We start from the raw sequence: 15,167 nt of genomic DNA, 5'->3' as shown, positions 1-15,167 counted from the left end.
TTTCCCTTCATTTATTGAACTTTTAATTATTTCCCAAATTGGCTTCAGTATTTGCTCTTTACATTCTTTTAACACCCAGCCTGATACACCATCTGGCCCCATTGCTTGTCTGACTTCCAACCTGTCCAGTAATCTTCCAATATCCTCTTTGTGCACTGCAATTGCCTGTAATCCTTGGCAATTCAATGTCCTATTAGGTTCTGTGAAATCATCATCTTCAGTGAATACCATTTTGAAGCTTTCATTCATTATTTCACACATTTCTTTCTCTGTTTGGTATGTCTTTCCTTCTTTAATTATTTTTTCAATTGTTTCCTTATTCTTTGTTTTGCCATTTATAAACTTGTAAAAAAGTTTGGGTTCCTCCTTGCTTTTATCCACTACATCTTTCTCAAACTTTCTTTCTTCCTCTCTCCTTACTCTAATATATTCATTTCTAGTATCTTTGTACTGCCGACTATTGTAGTCATTTCCCTGCTTTAAAAGTTTCACACTTTATCCTTTGCCTTTTTTGCTTGTAAGCATCTAGCATTGTACCAAGTATGTATTTTTTTTCTGAACTTTATAAACAGGAACAAACTTTTTTACTCCTTCATAGTATTTTTGTAAGAATATATCATATTTCTCTTGTACAGTCTTCCTGCACAAAATATTACTCCACTGAATATTATGTGTGTGTGTGCGTGTGCGTGTGTGTGTGTGTATTTACCTAGTTGTATTTACCTAGTTGTAGTTTTACAGGGCCTGGGCTTTATGCTCGTGTGTGTGCGTGTGTGTGTGTGTGTGTGTGTGTGTGTATTTACCTAGTTGTATTTACCTAGTTGTAGTTTTACAGGGCCTGGGCTTTATGCTTGTGTGGCCCCGTCTCCATATCTACACTTATCCAATCTTACTTTAAAAGTGTGCACACTCGTTGCAGACACTACTTCTTCATCTAAACTGTTCCACGTCTCAATACATCTCTGGGAAACTATATTTTTATATCTCTCAGACATCTTCCTTTCTCAGCTTTTTACTATGCGATCTTGTGCTTGGTGTCATATTCTTCTCTCAGGATCAGTTTCTCATTATCCACTTGGTCCATTCCGTTGATCAATTTATAGACTTGTATCAGGTCTCCTCTCTCCTTCTTTGTTCCAAGGTTGGTAGATCCATAGCCTTTAGTCTCTCCTCATATGTCATCCCTTCAAGTTCTGGGACCATTCTTGTAGCCATTTTTGTAGCCTCTCCAATTTTCTTATGTGTTTCTTTTTATGAGGGGTCCACACTACTCCTGCATATTCCAATCTGGGTCTTATTATAGTATTTATCAATTTCTTCATCATTTCTTTGTCCATGTAGTGAAATGCTACTCCAATATTCCTTAGCAAATTATATGTTTCTCTAAAAATTCTATCAATATGGCTTACTGGTTGATTGTTTTCTTCCATCGTCACTCCTAAGTCCTTTTCCTTTTGACTTTCTCCAGTTCTACTCCATCTCCCATCTTATAGATTCCCACAGGTCGTCTTTCACTCTTTCCCATTTCCATGACATGGCTTTTGTTCACATTGAATTCCATTTCCCACTTCTTACTCCATTCCCAGATCTTATTTAGGTCTTCTTGCAGTATTTCACAATCCTCCTTTTGCTTTATAACTCTGCACAGTTTCGTATCATCCGCAAACAAATTTATGTAGCTGTTCACTCCTTCTGGCATGTCGTTAATATAAATGAGGAAAAGTATTGGTGCCAATACTGACCCCTGTGGCACTCCGCTTTCTACTGCTCTCCACTTGGACTTCATATCTTTAACTACCGTCCTTATTTCTCTCCCCCTCAAATAATTTTCTATCCATCTCAATGTGCTTCCTTTTAAGCCACCCTTCTCCTCTAACTTCCACAGTAATCTTGCATGTGGCACTTTGTCAAACGCCTTTTTAAATCCAAATAGATGCAGTCAACCCATCCTCTCTCTCTTGTACTCTATCAACTATTCTAGAATAGAAACTCAATAAATTAGTTACACAAGACCGTCCTTTTCTAAAACCAAATTGGCTATTTGATATTAATTTGTTGTCTTCAAGGAACTCGATCCATTGTTTCTTTATTATTCTTTCACACATCTTGCATATTACACTAGTTAGTGATACCGGTCTGTAATTTAAAGGTTCTTCTTTCCTTCCGCTCTTATATATGGGAACCACCTCAGCTCTTTTCCATTCTACTGGCACTGTTCCATTTTCTATTGAGCATTTTATGTTGTATATAGGACTTGCTAGTTCTTCCCTACATTCTTTCAGTATTCTGCCTGAGACTTCATCCGGTCCCATTGCCTTCTCTTCATCCAGTTCCTTCATTAACTCTTTTATTTCAAGCTTGGTTACTTTAATCTCTTTCATATAGATTGTCTCTCTATTACCCTGTGGCCTCTCAAATTTGGATTCTTTAGTAAAGACCTCCTGGAATTTTTATTTAATAGTTCTGCCATACTTTTGGGTCTTCCACCATCCCGTTCTCTCCTTTTAACCTTTCTATTGTTTCTTTTTGCCTAATTTTTCCATTTATGAATCTATAGAACAATTTTGGTTGCTCCTTACATTTTTCGACAATATCTTTTCAAGTTCTTTTCCTCTTCCTTCCTCACCTTAACATATTCATTTCTCGCTGCCTTGAAGTTTTCCTTGTTTGTTGGATTCTATTTCTCCTCCACCTTTTCCATGCTCCATCTCTTTTCTCCTTTGCCCTAGCACACCTTGCATTAAACCAATCTTTCTTTCCTTCTTCTTTTGGTCTATATTTTGGGACATATTCCTGACTCCTGTTTTGTATATTTCCAAAAATAAGTTATATTTGTCTTGCATTGTCTCTGAGTTTTCCATCTCCTCCCAGTCTACGTTTTTAAAATAGTTCTTGAGATTCTCAATATCAGCCTTTCTGTAATTTAATCGGTCTCCTTTGTATGAATCGTCTCTATCTTCCTTTCCTTCTTCTATATCTATTTCTAATATTGCATGGTCACTCTTTCCCAATGGGCACTTATATCTTATATCATCATTCATTTGTATACCCTTGTAAAAACTAGGTCCAATCTCGCCGTCGTTTCCTCTGAATCTTGTGCATTCCTTTACTCTCTGGTCCATCATATTGTCTATCATTAGGTTCAAGAATCTTTCTCCCAGGCTTCTTCCCCATACCACTTTCATAATTTTCCCAGTCCACTTCTTTACAGTTGAAATCTCCTACTAATATCACTTTTCTCCTTTCTTTAACGATTCTCATTAGACTCCTTATTGTGTCATCTATCATGTCTTTATATTCTTGATTGGTCCATGAATTTGTTTTTGGTGGCACATATGTTACAATGATTGTTAACTCTTTTTATTAATATGCATCTTAATATACAATACTTCTGCTTTTCCTTCCCACATTCCACTTGGTTTATCACTATCTCCTTCCTTAACATTATCATGACTCCTCCTCCTTTTCCCACTCTGTCTCTTCTCCATACATTATACCTATTATCCAAATCTATTATGATTGCCTCATTTAGTTTTGTTTCAGCCAGGCATACAATATCTGGATTTTCTTTCCTTATGTAATCTCTTAATTCTAATTTACTTGATAAAACCCGTCTGTGTTCGTATACATCATTTTTAGTCTTTTGCCTTTATCATTTTTAGTTAAACTTGTTCCACTTTTTTCTCTTCCTTCTTGTTTATATACCATTTCCTTATCCTGTCTCCTAGAATTCTCCAAAAAAATGCCTTCTTCTCCTCTTCTGACCTTTCATTATTCTTTTCCTTACTGCTGCTGCCAGTTCATTGTATCTCTTCCTTTCTTCCTCATTTCTATTTTTCTTTATATAGATATCCTTGCAGCCTTCTGTTTCTCTAAGTTTTGTTGTTCTATATAATATTTCTTCTGTTGCTGCTTGTGATTTTAGTAGTATTTTAATTGGTCTCGTTTTTCCTTCTTGATATGGTCCCATTCTGTTTATTTCTTCTACTTCCTCTTCCAAGTTCTGCCTATCTTCATCATTAAATTCTTCAGTAGGTCTTTGACTGATTTCATTTCTTCTTTTTCTCTTTTTGGTCTATATTTTATATATTTTTTTCTTTTATTCCAAACACGACTACACTCTTCTTTTTTTCTGCAATTTCTCTAACTAAATTTTCTTTTGTCTTGAGGACTCCTATCATTTTGTTTGTCATATTTTCTTCTTTTCTTTAAGTTGTTCTTGAATCACCTCCTGAAAATCGGCCTTATCTTTCTTATCTTGGACTCTCCATGCTTGTACTTCTTTTTTAATCACGTTCTGTACTCTTTCCTCTTCCTTGTTTACTAGATCTTTCAACTTATCTTTTTTCTTTCTCGGCTTTACCGAGTCCTTCTTCCATCTGCTTTTTGTAGTTAGCTACTTCCTTTTTTAGTTCTTCGTTTTCCGCTCTTAGCCTAGCTTCGTTTTCTTCCACTTTTCTTATCCTTTCTCTCAGTCTTATAAACTCCATTTCCTGTTCTTTATTCTCTTTCATTTCCATCTTCTCCTTTATCAGTTTATCTACTTTACATTCAATATTTGACACTCTCTTAAGTAGTGAAGTTGTCGTCGTATCGAACCCTTCGAATACGCGTTCTCCCTCACCAACATAGTCATCATCAGCCTCTTCTCTATTCTCATGTCTGCATTTGGATGGGATATCTATTTCACTCATTATTCCTTACTAATTGATTTCATGGAGAAAAAAAAAAAATGAGTCCACACTACCTGCCCAGGCCACTGTAAATACTATACAACAGGTGTAGTGAAGATCAGCTGATCGTCGGAACTGCGCCAGTGTGTCCGCTCCCAACCGTGTCTCTCGTGTGTGTGTGTGTGTGTATATATATATATATATATATATATATATATATATATATATATATATATATATATATATATATATATATATATATATATATATATATATATGTGTGTGTGTTTCACTGTTTGATCTGCTGCAGTCTCTGACGAGACAGCCAGACGTTACCCTACGGAACGAGCTCAGAGCTCATTATTTCCGATCTTCAGATAGGCCTGAGACCAGGCACACACCACACACCAGGACAACAAGGTCACAACTCCTCGATTTACATCCCGTACCTACTCACTGCTAGGTGAACAGGGGCTACACGTGAAAGGAGACACACCCAAATATCTCCACCCGGCCGGGGAATCGAACTCCGGTCCTCTGGCTTGTGAAGCCAGCGCTCTAACCACTGTGTGTGTGTGTGTGTGTGTGTGTGTGTGTGTGTGTAGCACACAACAAGTATTGATTTGATAGTGTTCAGTCAGTCCACAGTGATGCCCATCTTACTTTATGGTAATACTTAGTTACCAGTACAGTAGTCCAGTACAGTAATGGGATATATGAACATATGGCTTTAGCATTGTCAAGGAATTACATGGCAAGGTATATACATATACTTTTCACAAAAAGGAAAATCTATGCGATTGATTAGAGAATGGCTGTTGTGAATCATAACTCCTCAATATTTGCTTTACACAGAGGACATCTTTTGCACCAGAGGTACAGGAAATTTAAGTATATCCGTAAAGGTAAACCACTACACTTTTGTATGCACTGTTGCTTACATTTGTGGTGCCCAGTCATGTTTCATAAGAGACAGTGTTCATATATATGTATTACTGATTTGGGTGCTTACCCTGATTATTGTCCATCAATAGCAATTACTATACATGTTATTTATGTCTTTTCTCATACATTACAACATTGATTATGAACTATACCAAGAGTATATCTGGTACATCTAAATTTTGATGTGATTTTATCTGGTATGTTTAATTTTCATGTGATTTCTTTTGATTACAGTCAGGTCAAATAATAGTCATACACACTATATAGTAAAACTAAATGTACTGACCCGAAGGGCTAAGTCTATAATTTGTGCGACGCTGCTATCTCTCTCATTACTTCAAGGATAACAGAATAACTGTTCTTTATTCATTTTAATGCATGACATCGCTAAAAAATTTATAAGTGATAGACAAGACATGAAGATGCCATAGGTAAATTAAATATAGTAAAGGTAATGGTCATAAAAATCAAAATGAGGCTGATAATTTACCAAATATCTAGTATTATGTCCTCTTGAGATACCCAGTGTAATATAATGAGTGGGGAAAAGAAATGCTGATAAGGTTGTGATGCTGTGGTGTATATCTTGTTTGCACTGGGAGAAATCCTCTTCAGATATACCAGCTGCACCTGCTGTCCTCTTCCTCGCTTGATTTATTGGTAAAAGTGGTCCTTGCAAGTTTTTATCTATTAATTTTGTAGACAAACTTCTTGGTTTGGCTGTACAACACACAGACGAGGAAGTGTCAGTGTTTCCGTCTATCGTGGCGACCAAATGAGAAGTGAGTCGATATGCACCTGCGTGGTGACCTGACTCCTCCTACCCCCAGGGGAAATCCTGCCTCGGGTCGACTGGCAATGTCGCCTGTCCTGACATGCCACATCATCATACATGTCCATGAAATACCTTTGTTTGACTTGGTATATAACACTTATTTGCATCACCTGCTATTTAATTAAATAGTCAGAATATTCTTAGAATGCCGTTTGTTGATAATACTGTGATTAAAGAACCATGAGTAGTATAGACTAAATGTTTTGGTTGGAAATGTGGCAGAATGGGAAACAACTTTCTATGGATCAGTACAATTTAGTTTTACTATAAATATGTATATTCTGCAGTTGCTATATAAATGAGATAATTTGGATTTATCAATTTTCTATGGATTCTGACTGTTAGTACAATTCTCTTTGCAAATTTGGTAAAATGTATTGATTGGCTTTTGAGGAGATACATGTATCATACTTGTAATGAAATGTGATTAATCTTACTTTTCCATTTCCATTCCCACAGCCCCGCACTAGGACATCCATTGCCTCTGATGCCGACCACCAGCGAGTATTTACACCAAATGGAGGCAGTGTGAATGATGCCTACGAGTCTGACATGGACCACTATGGTCCCCCACCCTCTATTAGAAGTGGCACACGATACAGGACCACAGAAGAGAATGTTTTATACAAGCCATAGAAAGAAATGCTAATAGTGTCATCTTATTTTATATATTACATGATTATTAGGATTATGGTAATATAATAAACTATTTGAATAAATGGAATTCATTGAAAAATTAAGTCATAATTCCTTTACTTCAAAATGAGTGTTGTATTGTGCAATTATTAGGCCATTAAAGTGCCTACATTAGCAGTTAATTGAAGTAATTGTTATGGCCTTTAAAATATATAAGCACCATATCACTTGAGCTCTTGGAGGAAAGGAGGCATCAGAGCTGTAAGCAGATATAATATGATGAATGGCTAGCTCAGTGAGTGTTCTTAAATGTGTCAGAAGCCCAGCTTTGCTCTATGTTCACATTTCAAGACATGCCAATGATTGATTGATTGGTCATCTTATTCTTTCCAAGTGATTTTCTTATATCATTGTAGGGTTTCACCCTTACAGGTATACATGATGTTGTTGCTGCATTGTGAGGCTGGAGAGATGTACTGTTTGTTGTGAGGAAGGAAATGCCATTTCTTTGCTATGTATAATCTAGATGAGCCACTGTCTCCCTTAGATTTCCTTTTCCTTTTGTTATATCTAATTCAGCTTTATGTTTAAGTTGCCAACAAAATAAAATGTTTGCTTCAAATTCCATACACACACCATTTAACATTCTCATGACATTTATTGATAATTGATAAGAGTTTGGCCATCCATACAAATACTACTATATGCTTTTGTAGTTAGTAATGCATTCCTGGACCTGCTGATTCTATTGAACTGCTGCAGCCTCTCCCTGGCCACATCACCTCCTCCTCATATACTTTTGCTCTCTTCATCATAATACTGTGTTATATTGTAAAATACTGTATAAACAATAAATATTTACAATTTGTTAACATACTGATCTTCATTAAAAAACTTTGTTATACAAAGTGCATGTCTTCATAATTATTCTGTGTTATAAAAAGCAACTATAGGGATCTCATCTCTTAGGAAATTTATATTCCCATTAATTAGTAAAGACAAAAGGAAGTCCATGTGTGAGTTGTTACCAGAATATGTCATAGATGAAACAGGCAGCATGGTCATCCAGCAAGTATATCTTGCATTCATTTCCTAGGCAATGCTTACTTCTCTGGTAGGTGTCTTGGGTTCAGGACTCACCACACTTCAGAACCAACTGGCTAGCTACCGCATTTGTGATACCAACTCGGCACTCAGGACTACCCCAAGGCTCATAAGGCCTTATCTATATATCTAATGGCTAATGAACAACCGTTGACTGTTTTATAATTTTTTGCCTGTGAGTATATGCCTTTCTCAAGGCATATTTCATGTGGGTAGTGGTGAGGGCAGCTGTGACAGTCACTACAGGTTGGCCCCCAACAGTGAGATTATGACAATGGCAAAGGTTTTATTGGAGAAGGGGCCAGGTCTGGGTAAATTTTTACAGTAACACGAACATGACATCATCCTGACCTACAAACTAGAAATCTTTCACCATCCTCATATATTTATGAATTAACAGTCCAAAATTTTAAAGCGCTAAAATCACACAGATGATTAGTACATGTGGCACCTTTATGAGAGTGCTGTACATATAATTCAATGGATATTTTATGAGAACAAATTTGTATAACAACAGCAAAGAGAAATAGTCACACTTACGAGATGGCTTACAACCAGCTAGTGTGGCACTTCTGAGTTCTGATGCGTCCAGTGGCCCACAGCCTTGCATTGCAATTGATGCCATTTATCTTGCTGGCTGCTGCAGCTTCTCAGTTGTGCCCCACTGTAGGAACTTGACTTCAACATTTTCCTACTCCTGTGGGGAATTGATCTTTTTAAGTTTGCAACATTACTGACATTGATGATAGTGATGGTCCTGGTTCTGTGTGTTTTTATTGGGGAATATTATTGTTTTCATCTGTTTTGATTCTATCTGTTGTTCATATAAAAATTATAACTCCACCTTCAGTGGGTGCCCTCCCATGTCGGTGTCATGGAAAACACTGGCCGACAGGGCAGCAGTGATATGTATTTTTCAGCAACAAGGAGAAAGTAAACAGAGAGCTTGTGTCGGGGGGTCCCAAGTTCCGATTAGTTGGCAGAGTGGGAGCCAAAGTTCTGATAGGACTGATCATGGGAAGCCTGTGTGGCAAAGAAATTTCACTGTGGACACTCCTATCTTCTGGCCTGGCACCACACCCCCCTCCTCACCCCTACCTGGTACCTTCTTCTTGGGGTTTGTTGGGGCCGTGCAGGCTGTGTGTCACAGCCTCTAGTGCCCCAAAGGTCCGGGATGCGGAGGTGATGTGTTCAGGCTATATGCGGTAGAGCCGATTTATTTTGTGTAAGAAGGTCCTGGTGAGGTTGAGTGTCTTGAAAGCCTGATTGGTATTTGTGCAGCCACCCAGGAGGTCAGTCAGTGTTGGCCTGTGAGGGTGAATTGCAGACAGTGAGTGGAGAAGGGCCACACGATGTGAGTGGTGACAAGGGCAGTGCAGGAGCAGGTGTTCTGGGGTGTCAGGTTGGGTAGGGCACCAGGGGCAGTGGGGAAAGTCGGTGATGCCCAGCCTGTGCAGGTGGGCATTGAGGCAAGTGTGGCCAATCCTCAGTCTGGTGACTGCTGTGTCCAGTGCCCGGTTGGGGGAGTAGGTCCACCAGTGGTGTCTTGTGTCCTGTCTAATGTGTCCCAGTGAGGGGTACTGTAAAGCGTCAGTCAATGTTGTGTTCCAGTGTTGCCAGCAGGCTGTCTTGAGGTCAGTTAGGAAGTCTGTCTGGTCAGTAGCTAAGTCAATAGGGGAGGGGTGGGTGTGTGCCTCCGCTGCTGCCCTATCAGCCACGGTGTTTCCCATGACACCAACATGGGAGGGCACCCACTGAAGGTGGATGGTGTGTCCCAGGGAGGTCAGGTGGAGGATGAGTTGGTGAATATTATTATAAGGGTGAGTAGTGGTGGGAGTGTGGGCGGTGGGATTTTACGATCTGGAGGGCAGAGAGGGAGTCAGAAAAGAGGGTTATTGAGCAAGGGGCAGCAAGGGTGGTGGCATATTGAAGACCCTCTTTTATGGCAAACAGTTCTGCCATGGTGATAGAAGCAGTGGCCGGTAACCTCCAGACAGTGGCAAGGGACCTGGGCCCGTACTTATAAACACTAAGATGACGTCCTAACGGTAAGAAGTCGTCCTAAATCACAAAAATGGCGGAATTCGAGTCTTAAATCCTTAAGACGGCATCCTAAGCCCTAAAGATGCGTCTTACTGCTAAAACACCTCCCGAGGTGTTTTAGCAGTAAGATGCGCTCCTGAGATTTCATCCTAAAAGTAAACATGGCCGCTCGAGGGGGACCGCACCGCCACCACCTGCGACAGAGACGGTCGTTTCGTGAGAGGAAGGACGTCCTGAATAAGCTAGATGACCGTGAGCTGGTGAAGAGTTATTGGCAGGATCCTGCTGGTATCATTTTCGTGACAAATTTGGTGTGGGAAAGGCTGAAAAGACCAACTGCAAGGAACAAGGCCTCTCTCCCCGAGATGCAAGTTATCTTCACTGCGGTACCTAGCTATAGGAAAGATGCAGCAGTGCAGCACTGATGACTTGGGGCCCTCACAACAGACCATCAGCAGGATCATCAGTGGTACAATGCCATTCTCTCTTAATTCATAAGATTTTTAGTCACCCAACTGGAAACTCAGTGGAGTTTCTGCAGATTGCTGCAGCGTTGCCAGATACCCAGAAAAGTCTGGATTTCTCCAGATGTTTTTAGCTGGTGCCAGAATTCCAGAATTTTGGTGAAAATATCCAGATTTTTTAATAATTATCCAGAAAGAATACTTTTAAAACTCTAAATCTCCAGAATTTAGTTTTGTGACAACGTTCAGTAAATTATCACTTTACCATATATATCACTGAGTTTCAACTACTTCGTGTATTATACGGAAAGCAGTTGTTGAGTTAAAAAAATTTACAGTATTCCCGCTCTTCGCGGCTGTAGTGCGCGTACGCGGCACGTGTATTGTTCCTGTCTCTGTTCGGTATACCGTACCGGCGTACGGCCGCGTTACGCGTACCAGTCTACGTGGAGAGGGAGATGGTGGCCTCCGCTGCCCTGCAGTGCCCAGGATTGTACGCTATTTTACGTGGACATACGTTATCCCGGACGTGTTAAGGTGTTTTATCAGTTTTATCAGTTTTAGCCAGTGGAAACCATAAACCCTCGTGATCCACACAACTTCAAAGAGCTCGATTCTATGTATCTCGGTGTAGCTGTTGAAATGTCGCTATCACAGCCACATTTATTTCCTCAGCAAGCTGTACAACAGTTCAAGCTACGATGTCTGGACTTCCTTATTGAAGCTGCAGTTCAAATATCCAAGCGGTTTCCTATGCAAATGAAACATTCAAGCATTTAGAAGCACTGGATCCAGCTGTTGTCAAAGAAAAGAGCATCCAAACACTAGCCCCCCTAATGATGAACTTTCCATCCCTTGTGAGTGACGAGAAAAGGCAAAAATTGACACCCAATGGAGGATCCTAAGAAATACACATACCACTATCGTAACTGAAAACCAAACCATGACCCCTATCAAATTCTGGATGGAACTGAAGAAGACCAAGACACTTGATGAAACACCTCTCTTCCCATATCTAGCTGAATTCATGCTTTCGCTGCTGTGCCTACCCCATTCTAGTGCTGCAGCAGAGAGGTTTCTCCTCCATCAACAGAATGAAAACGAAGACTAGGAATCGTCTTACTACTGCTACAATATCAGGACTGCTTCACACCAAACGCTTGATGCTTGAGAGGAACTGCTACGATCTGGAAGTCACCCGTTCAATGCTGAGTAAAATGAACTCTGAAATATACAAGTCAAATGATGCAGAAGACATGTAAGGTAAGAAAAATCATATTTTTATAATACGGTGCTCTCTCTCTCTCTCTCTCTCTCTCTCTCTCTCTCTCTCTCTCTATATATATATATATATATATATATATATATATATATATATATATATATATATATATACAGAATTTCCCAGAAATATCCAGAATTTTTAGCCTTGGTTTCCCAGAATAGTGCGGTCAGGCATCTGGCAACGCTGGATTGCTGGCTTCCCTGAAGTGATCGGTGCCATTGATGGAACGCACGTGATGATTGTGGCTCCTAGAGAGTATAAGGTAGAGTTTGTCAACAGGAAGAGATACTACAGCATCAACGTGCAGTTTGTGTTTGATGCTTGATACCACATTATTGATGTGGTTGCAAAGTGGCCGGGATTGGTTCACGATGCAAGAATACTTGTTCAAAGTGGACTCTGCACGATATTTGACAACGGCATCGTCCCAGCTGGGTGTCACTTACAGGGAGATGGTGACTATTCCAGCAAGAAGTGGCTACTGACTCCATACCTCAGACCACAGCCTGGAGCACAGTCTTCTTATAACAGGTAAGCTACTGAGTAGTAAAATTTATATAAAAAGTTATCTAATTAATTATCCCACATCACACAAAACTAATTATTTACCTCCCATAGTTACACTTTTTCATATAAACTAATATAAAGTGCTAAATTAATGAATTAGGTATTTTTGAAATATTATTGCAGTTTCACACAATCTTAACCCTCCCCCCCAACCTTACTGGATTTCTCCATAAGATGAAGTAACTTAACCTAACATTTTGTAACCTCCTCATTGGGTTGACATCATCCCCCATTAAGGAGTAACTTAACATTTTGAAACTTGACCAGAACAACTGATAAGGTAAAGTAATTTAACATTGTGTAATCTCCTGCCTGGGGAGCTTTGCCCCCTCTGGATTCCCCCAAAAGTATATGTATCATTAATATCTGATAAGGTAAAATGGGCCTAGAAATGCCCCATAAAGTAAAATGTAGACCCTGCAGAGGGCTATAATTATGTAAAGTGTGTTGGTTGAATCACCAATACAACAAGTAAATTTCATGAGAATTTCCAAATATTTAAGAGTTTCTTCTTTTTTATTCTAAGTTTTCATGTGAATATATTAATCTAACCAATGTTATACTAGAGATTTTTTTTTATGTATCATAATATTTAAGCTATCATGTCACAAATCATTATCATACAATGAATCTTAACTTAACCTTATACATGACATAATCTAAATGTTTGCAGAAATTAAATTAATGCATCATACCAATTTCAAGTACTGCATTGTAAGATTGAAATCTATATTAATTTCAGGGCCCACAAGAAAACCCACAGCGTTGTTGAGAGACATCGGGCAGCTGAAGCGACATTTTCACATGCTACACAGTGAGATCCGAGTTGGTCCTCCATCCAAGGTCTGCCAAATTGTAGAGGTTTGTGCACTGCTGCACAACATCTGCAAAGCAAGAAACATCATTCTTCCTGAGGAAGAAGAACATCTTGCTGCAGCCGAGGATGGAGGCAACGAGGAGCGACTCCTAGCACAGAAAGTTCAAAGTCGTCATGAAGTAATCCTTTACAGGGATGAATTTGTTGTGCTTCACTTCAAGTAAGTAACACAACCCATGATGCTGATTATAGTAGCATTCTTCAGTTTTTTCCCCTCTGTCACTTTGTTATTTATATTTATATGTCTTGTTTTGTTGTGTGTGCACTGTTATGTTGGTGATTTCATCTTCCTTGCCTCACTCTCTGCCAGTCGCCCACTATTGAAAAGATAGAGTTCTTCACAGTTACCACAGTATCACTGTTCAGCCTTACAATATTTAAATGGGTTATGATGAATGTGTATCTCAGCAACATCTAAAAAAATAATTAACACACTTTCACAACTAACTTAAATGATTCTTTCTTAATAATTTTTTCACTGATTTTTATGAGTGTGGCATTGACTACATTATCAATTGTTTTGTAGTTATATATATATATATATATATATATATATATATATATATATATATATATATATATATATATATATATATATATATATATATATATATGTGTGATACAACATCAAGCAGTAAATCAATGTCTTTCTTTACAGCATTGATGAGTGATGAGACACCAGCGTCATGACTGCTGAGATTGGTGTTATTCTCATGTAAGTAGTAGTATTTTTTTTATTTTATTTTATTTTTATTTTTCTCCCATACCTGAAGTAGATTGTAGGTTGAGCATATAGAAACTGCAGTTAATTTTGTGTTAACACTAATATTTGGTTGAGTGGTTACAAACAAAAACAAATAGTACATTATTTATATCTTTATTACTATTTTTTATTTGTTTCTTTCAGGTACTCTAGTTTTTGTGTGTAGTACATGTACTTAGCCTGTTCTGCTTCTTGCTTCCTTTCCTGAGCCATTATAGATTCTTCAAGGAGTGCAAGCTCAAGCTTCCTTTTCTTCTGCAGGTGGATGATCTCCTCCTCATCCACAAACACCAGTGATATACCAGGCAAGTCTGGCCCCTGTTGGTGCTGCAAGTGGTGTGGCAGGTGCCTCCTCCTCAACACCCACTGCCTCGGTCACCACTTCTCTCTGTTGGGCTGCCTCTGCCACTTCCCCAGCATCATCTGCTGCCTGAACACTGCTGGCATCATTAGTTCTAACTTCAGAAACTAAGCTGATAATGTTTTTGGTTTTATTGCTAAGGACAAAAGTAACAAACCAGTAAATCTAGCTAAGGGTACAATGTGTTTGACTTAAATCCTATTCTGTTTGAAGGGAGCCCATGTCTAAGAAACTGTAAATCACTAAGACTTGTTATCATTAACACATTCACCCACTACAACTCCATATTTATGAGGGGGAAAAAGGGATAGGAATTAAGTTAACTTTATTAGTTTTTTTCTTTTCTTATTACTGTTTTAGCTGTTTGGTTAAAGAAAAAAAATGAAATTTTCTTAACACTAGATAACAAATTTACTATTGTATTTAACTCTAAGTTGTAAACTAAATGGGAATGAGTATTTTGGATTGCAGACATTTGAGACAACATTATGGCCTAATATTGCTATATCTACAAGTGGCTTATCCTTTGTTAAGGAAGGTGCATTCAATGATGCTTGCCTTATTGGTACACCCATGAATAGAGACATTCTTAGGGTCCAAAATCTCAAAGATTA

The 15,167-nt window shown here is 38.6% G+C and overlaps 1 protein-coding gene and 1 long non-coding RNA gene across 8 annotated transcripts in view; both read left to right on the top strand.

The window, feature by feature from the left end:
* LOC123517153 (chitin synthase chs-2-like) overlaps nt 1-7,963 on the top strand; it is a 91,919-nt gene extending 83,956 nt beyond the window's left edge. For 5 of the 6 annotated variants that reach the window (XM_045277114.1, XM_045277113.1, XM_045277115.1 and 2 more), the window contains exon 26: nt 6,913-7,963. In XM_045277114.1, the coding sequence (XP_045133049.1) occupies nt 6,913-7,089 (177 nt within the window). In that variant the 3' untranslated portion in view covers nt 7,090-7,963. Of the gene's footprint in view, nt 1-5,528; nt 5,579-6,912 lie in introns of all 6 variants that reach the window. The other variant, XM_045277118.1, reaches the window with a different exon arrangement.
* Nucleotides 7,964-11,948: 3,985 nt separating this feature from the next.
* LOC123517152 lies at nt 11,949-14,731 on the top strand. 2 transcript variants are annotated; one of them, XR_006678407.1, is made up of 5 exons: nt 11,949-11,963; nt 12,142-12,516; nt 13,295-13,589; nt 14,088-14,144; nt 14,454-14,731. It is a non-coding gene; the product is annotated as an uncharacterized LOC123517152 (long non-coding RNA). The 2 variants fall into 2 exon arrangements; XR_006678406.1 differs by having other exon boundaries at nt 12,128-12,516.
* The last annotated feature ends 436 nt before the right edge of the window (nt 14,732-15,167 follow it).

This window comes from Portunus trituberculatus, chromosome 41 (assembly GCF_017591435.1).
Source record: "Portunus trituberculatus isolate SZX2019 chromosome 41, ASM1759143v1, whole genome shotgun sequence".
NCBI lineage: Eukaryota > Metazoa > Arthropoda > Malacostraca > Decapoda > Portunidae > Portunus > Portunus trituberculatus.
Note: the sequence above shows the minus strand (reverse complement) of the source record. Positions and strands in the feature narration are given on the sequence as shown.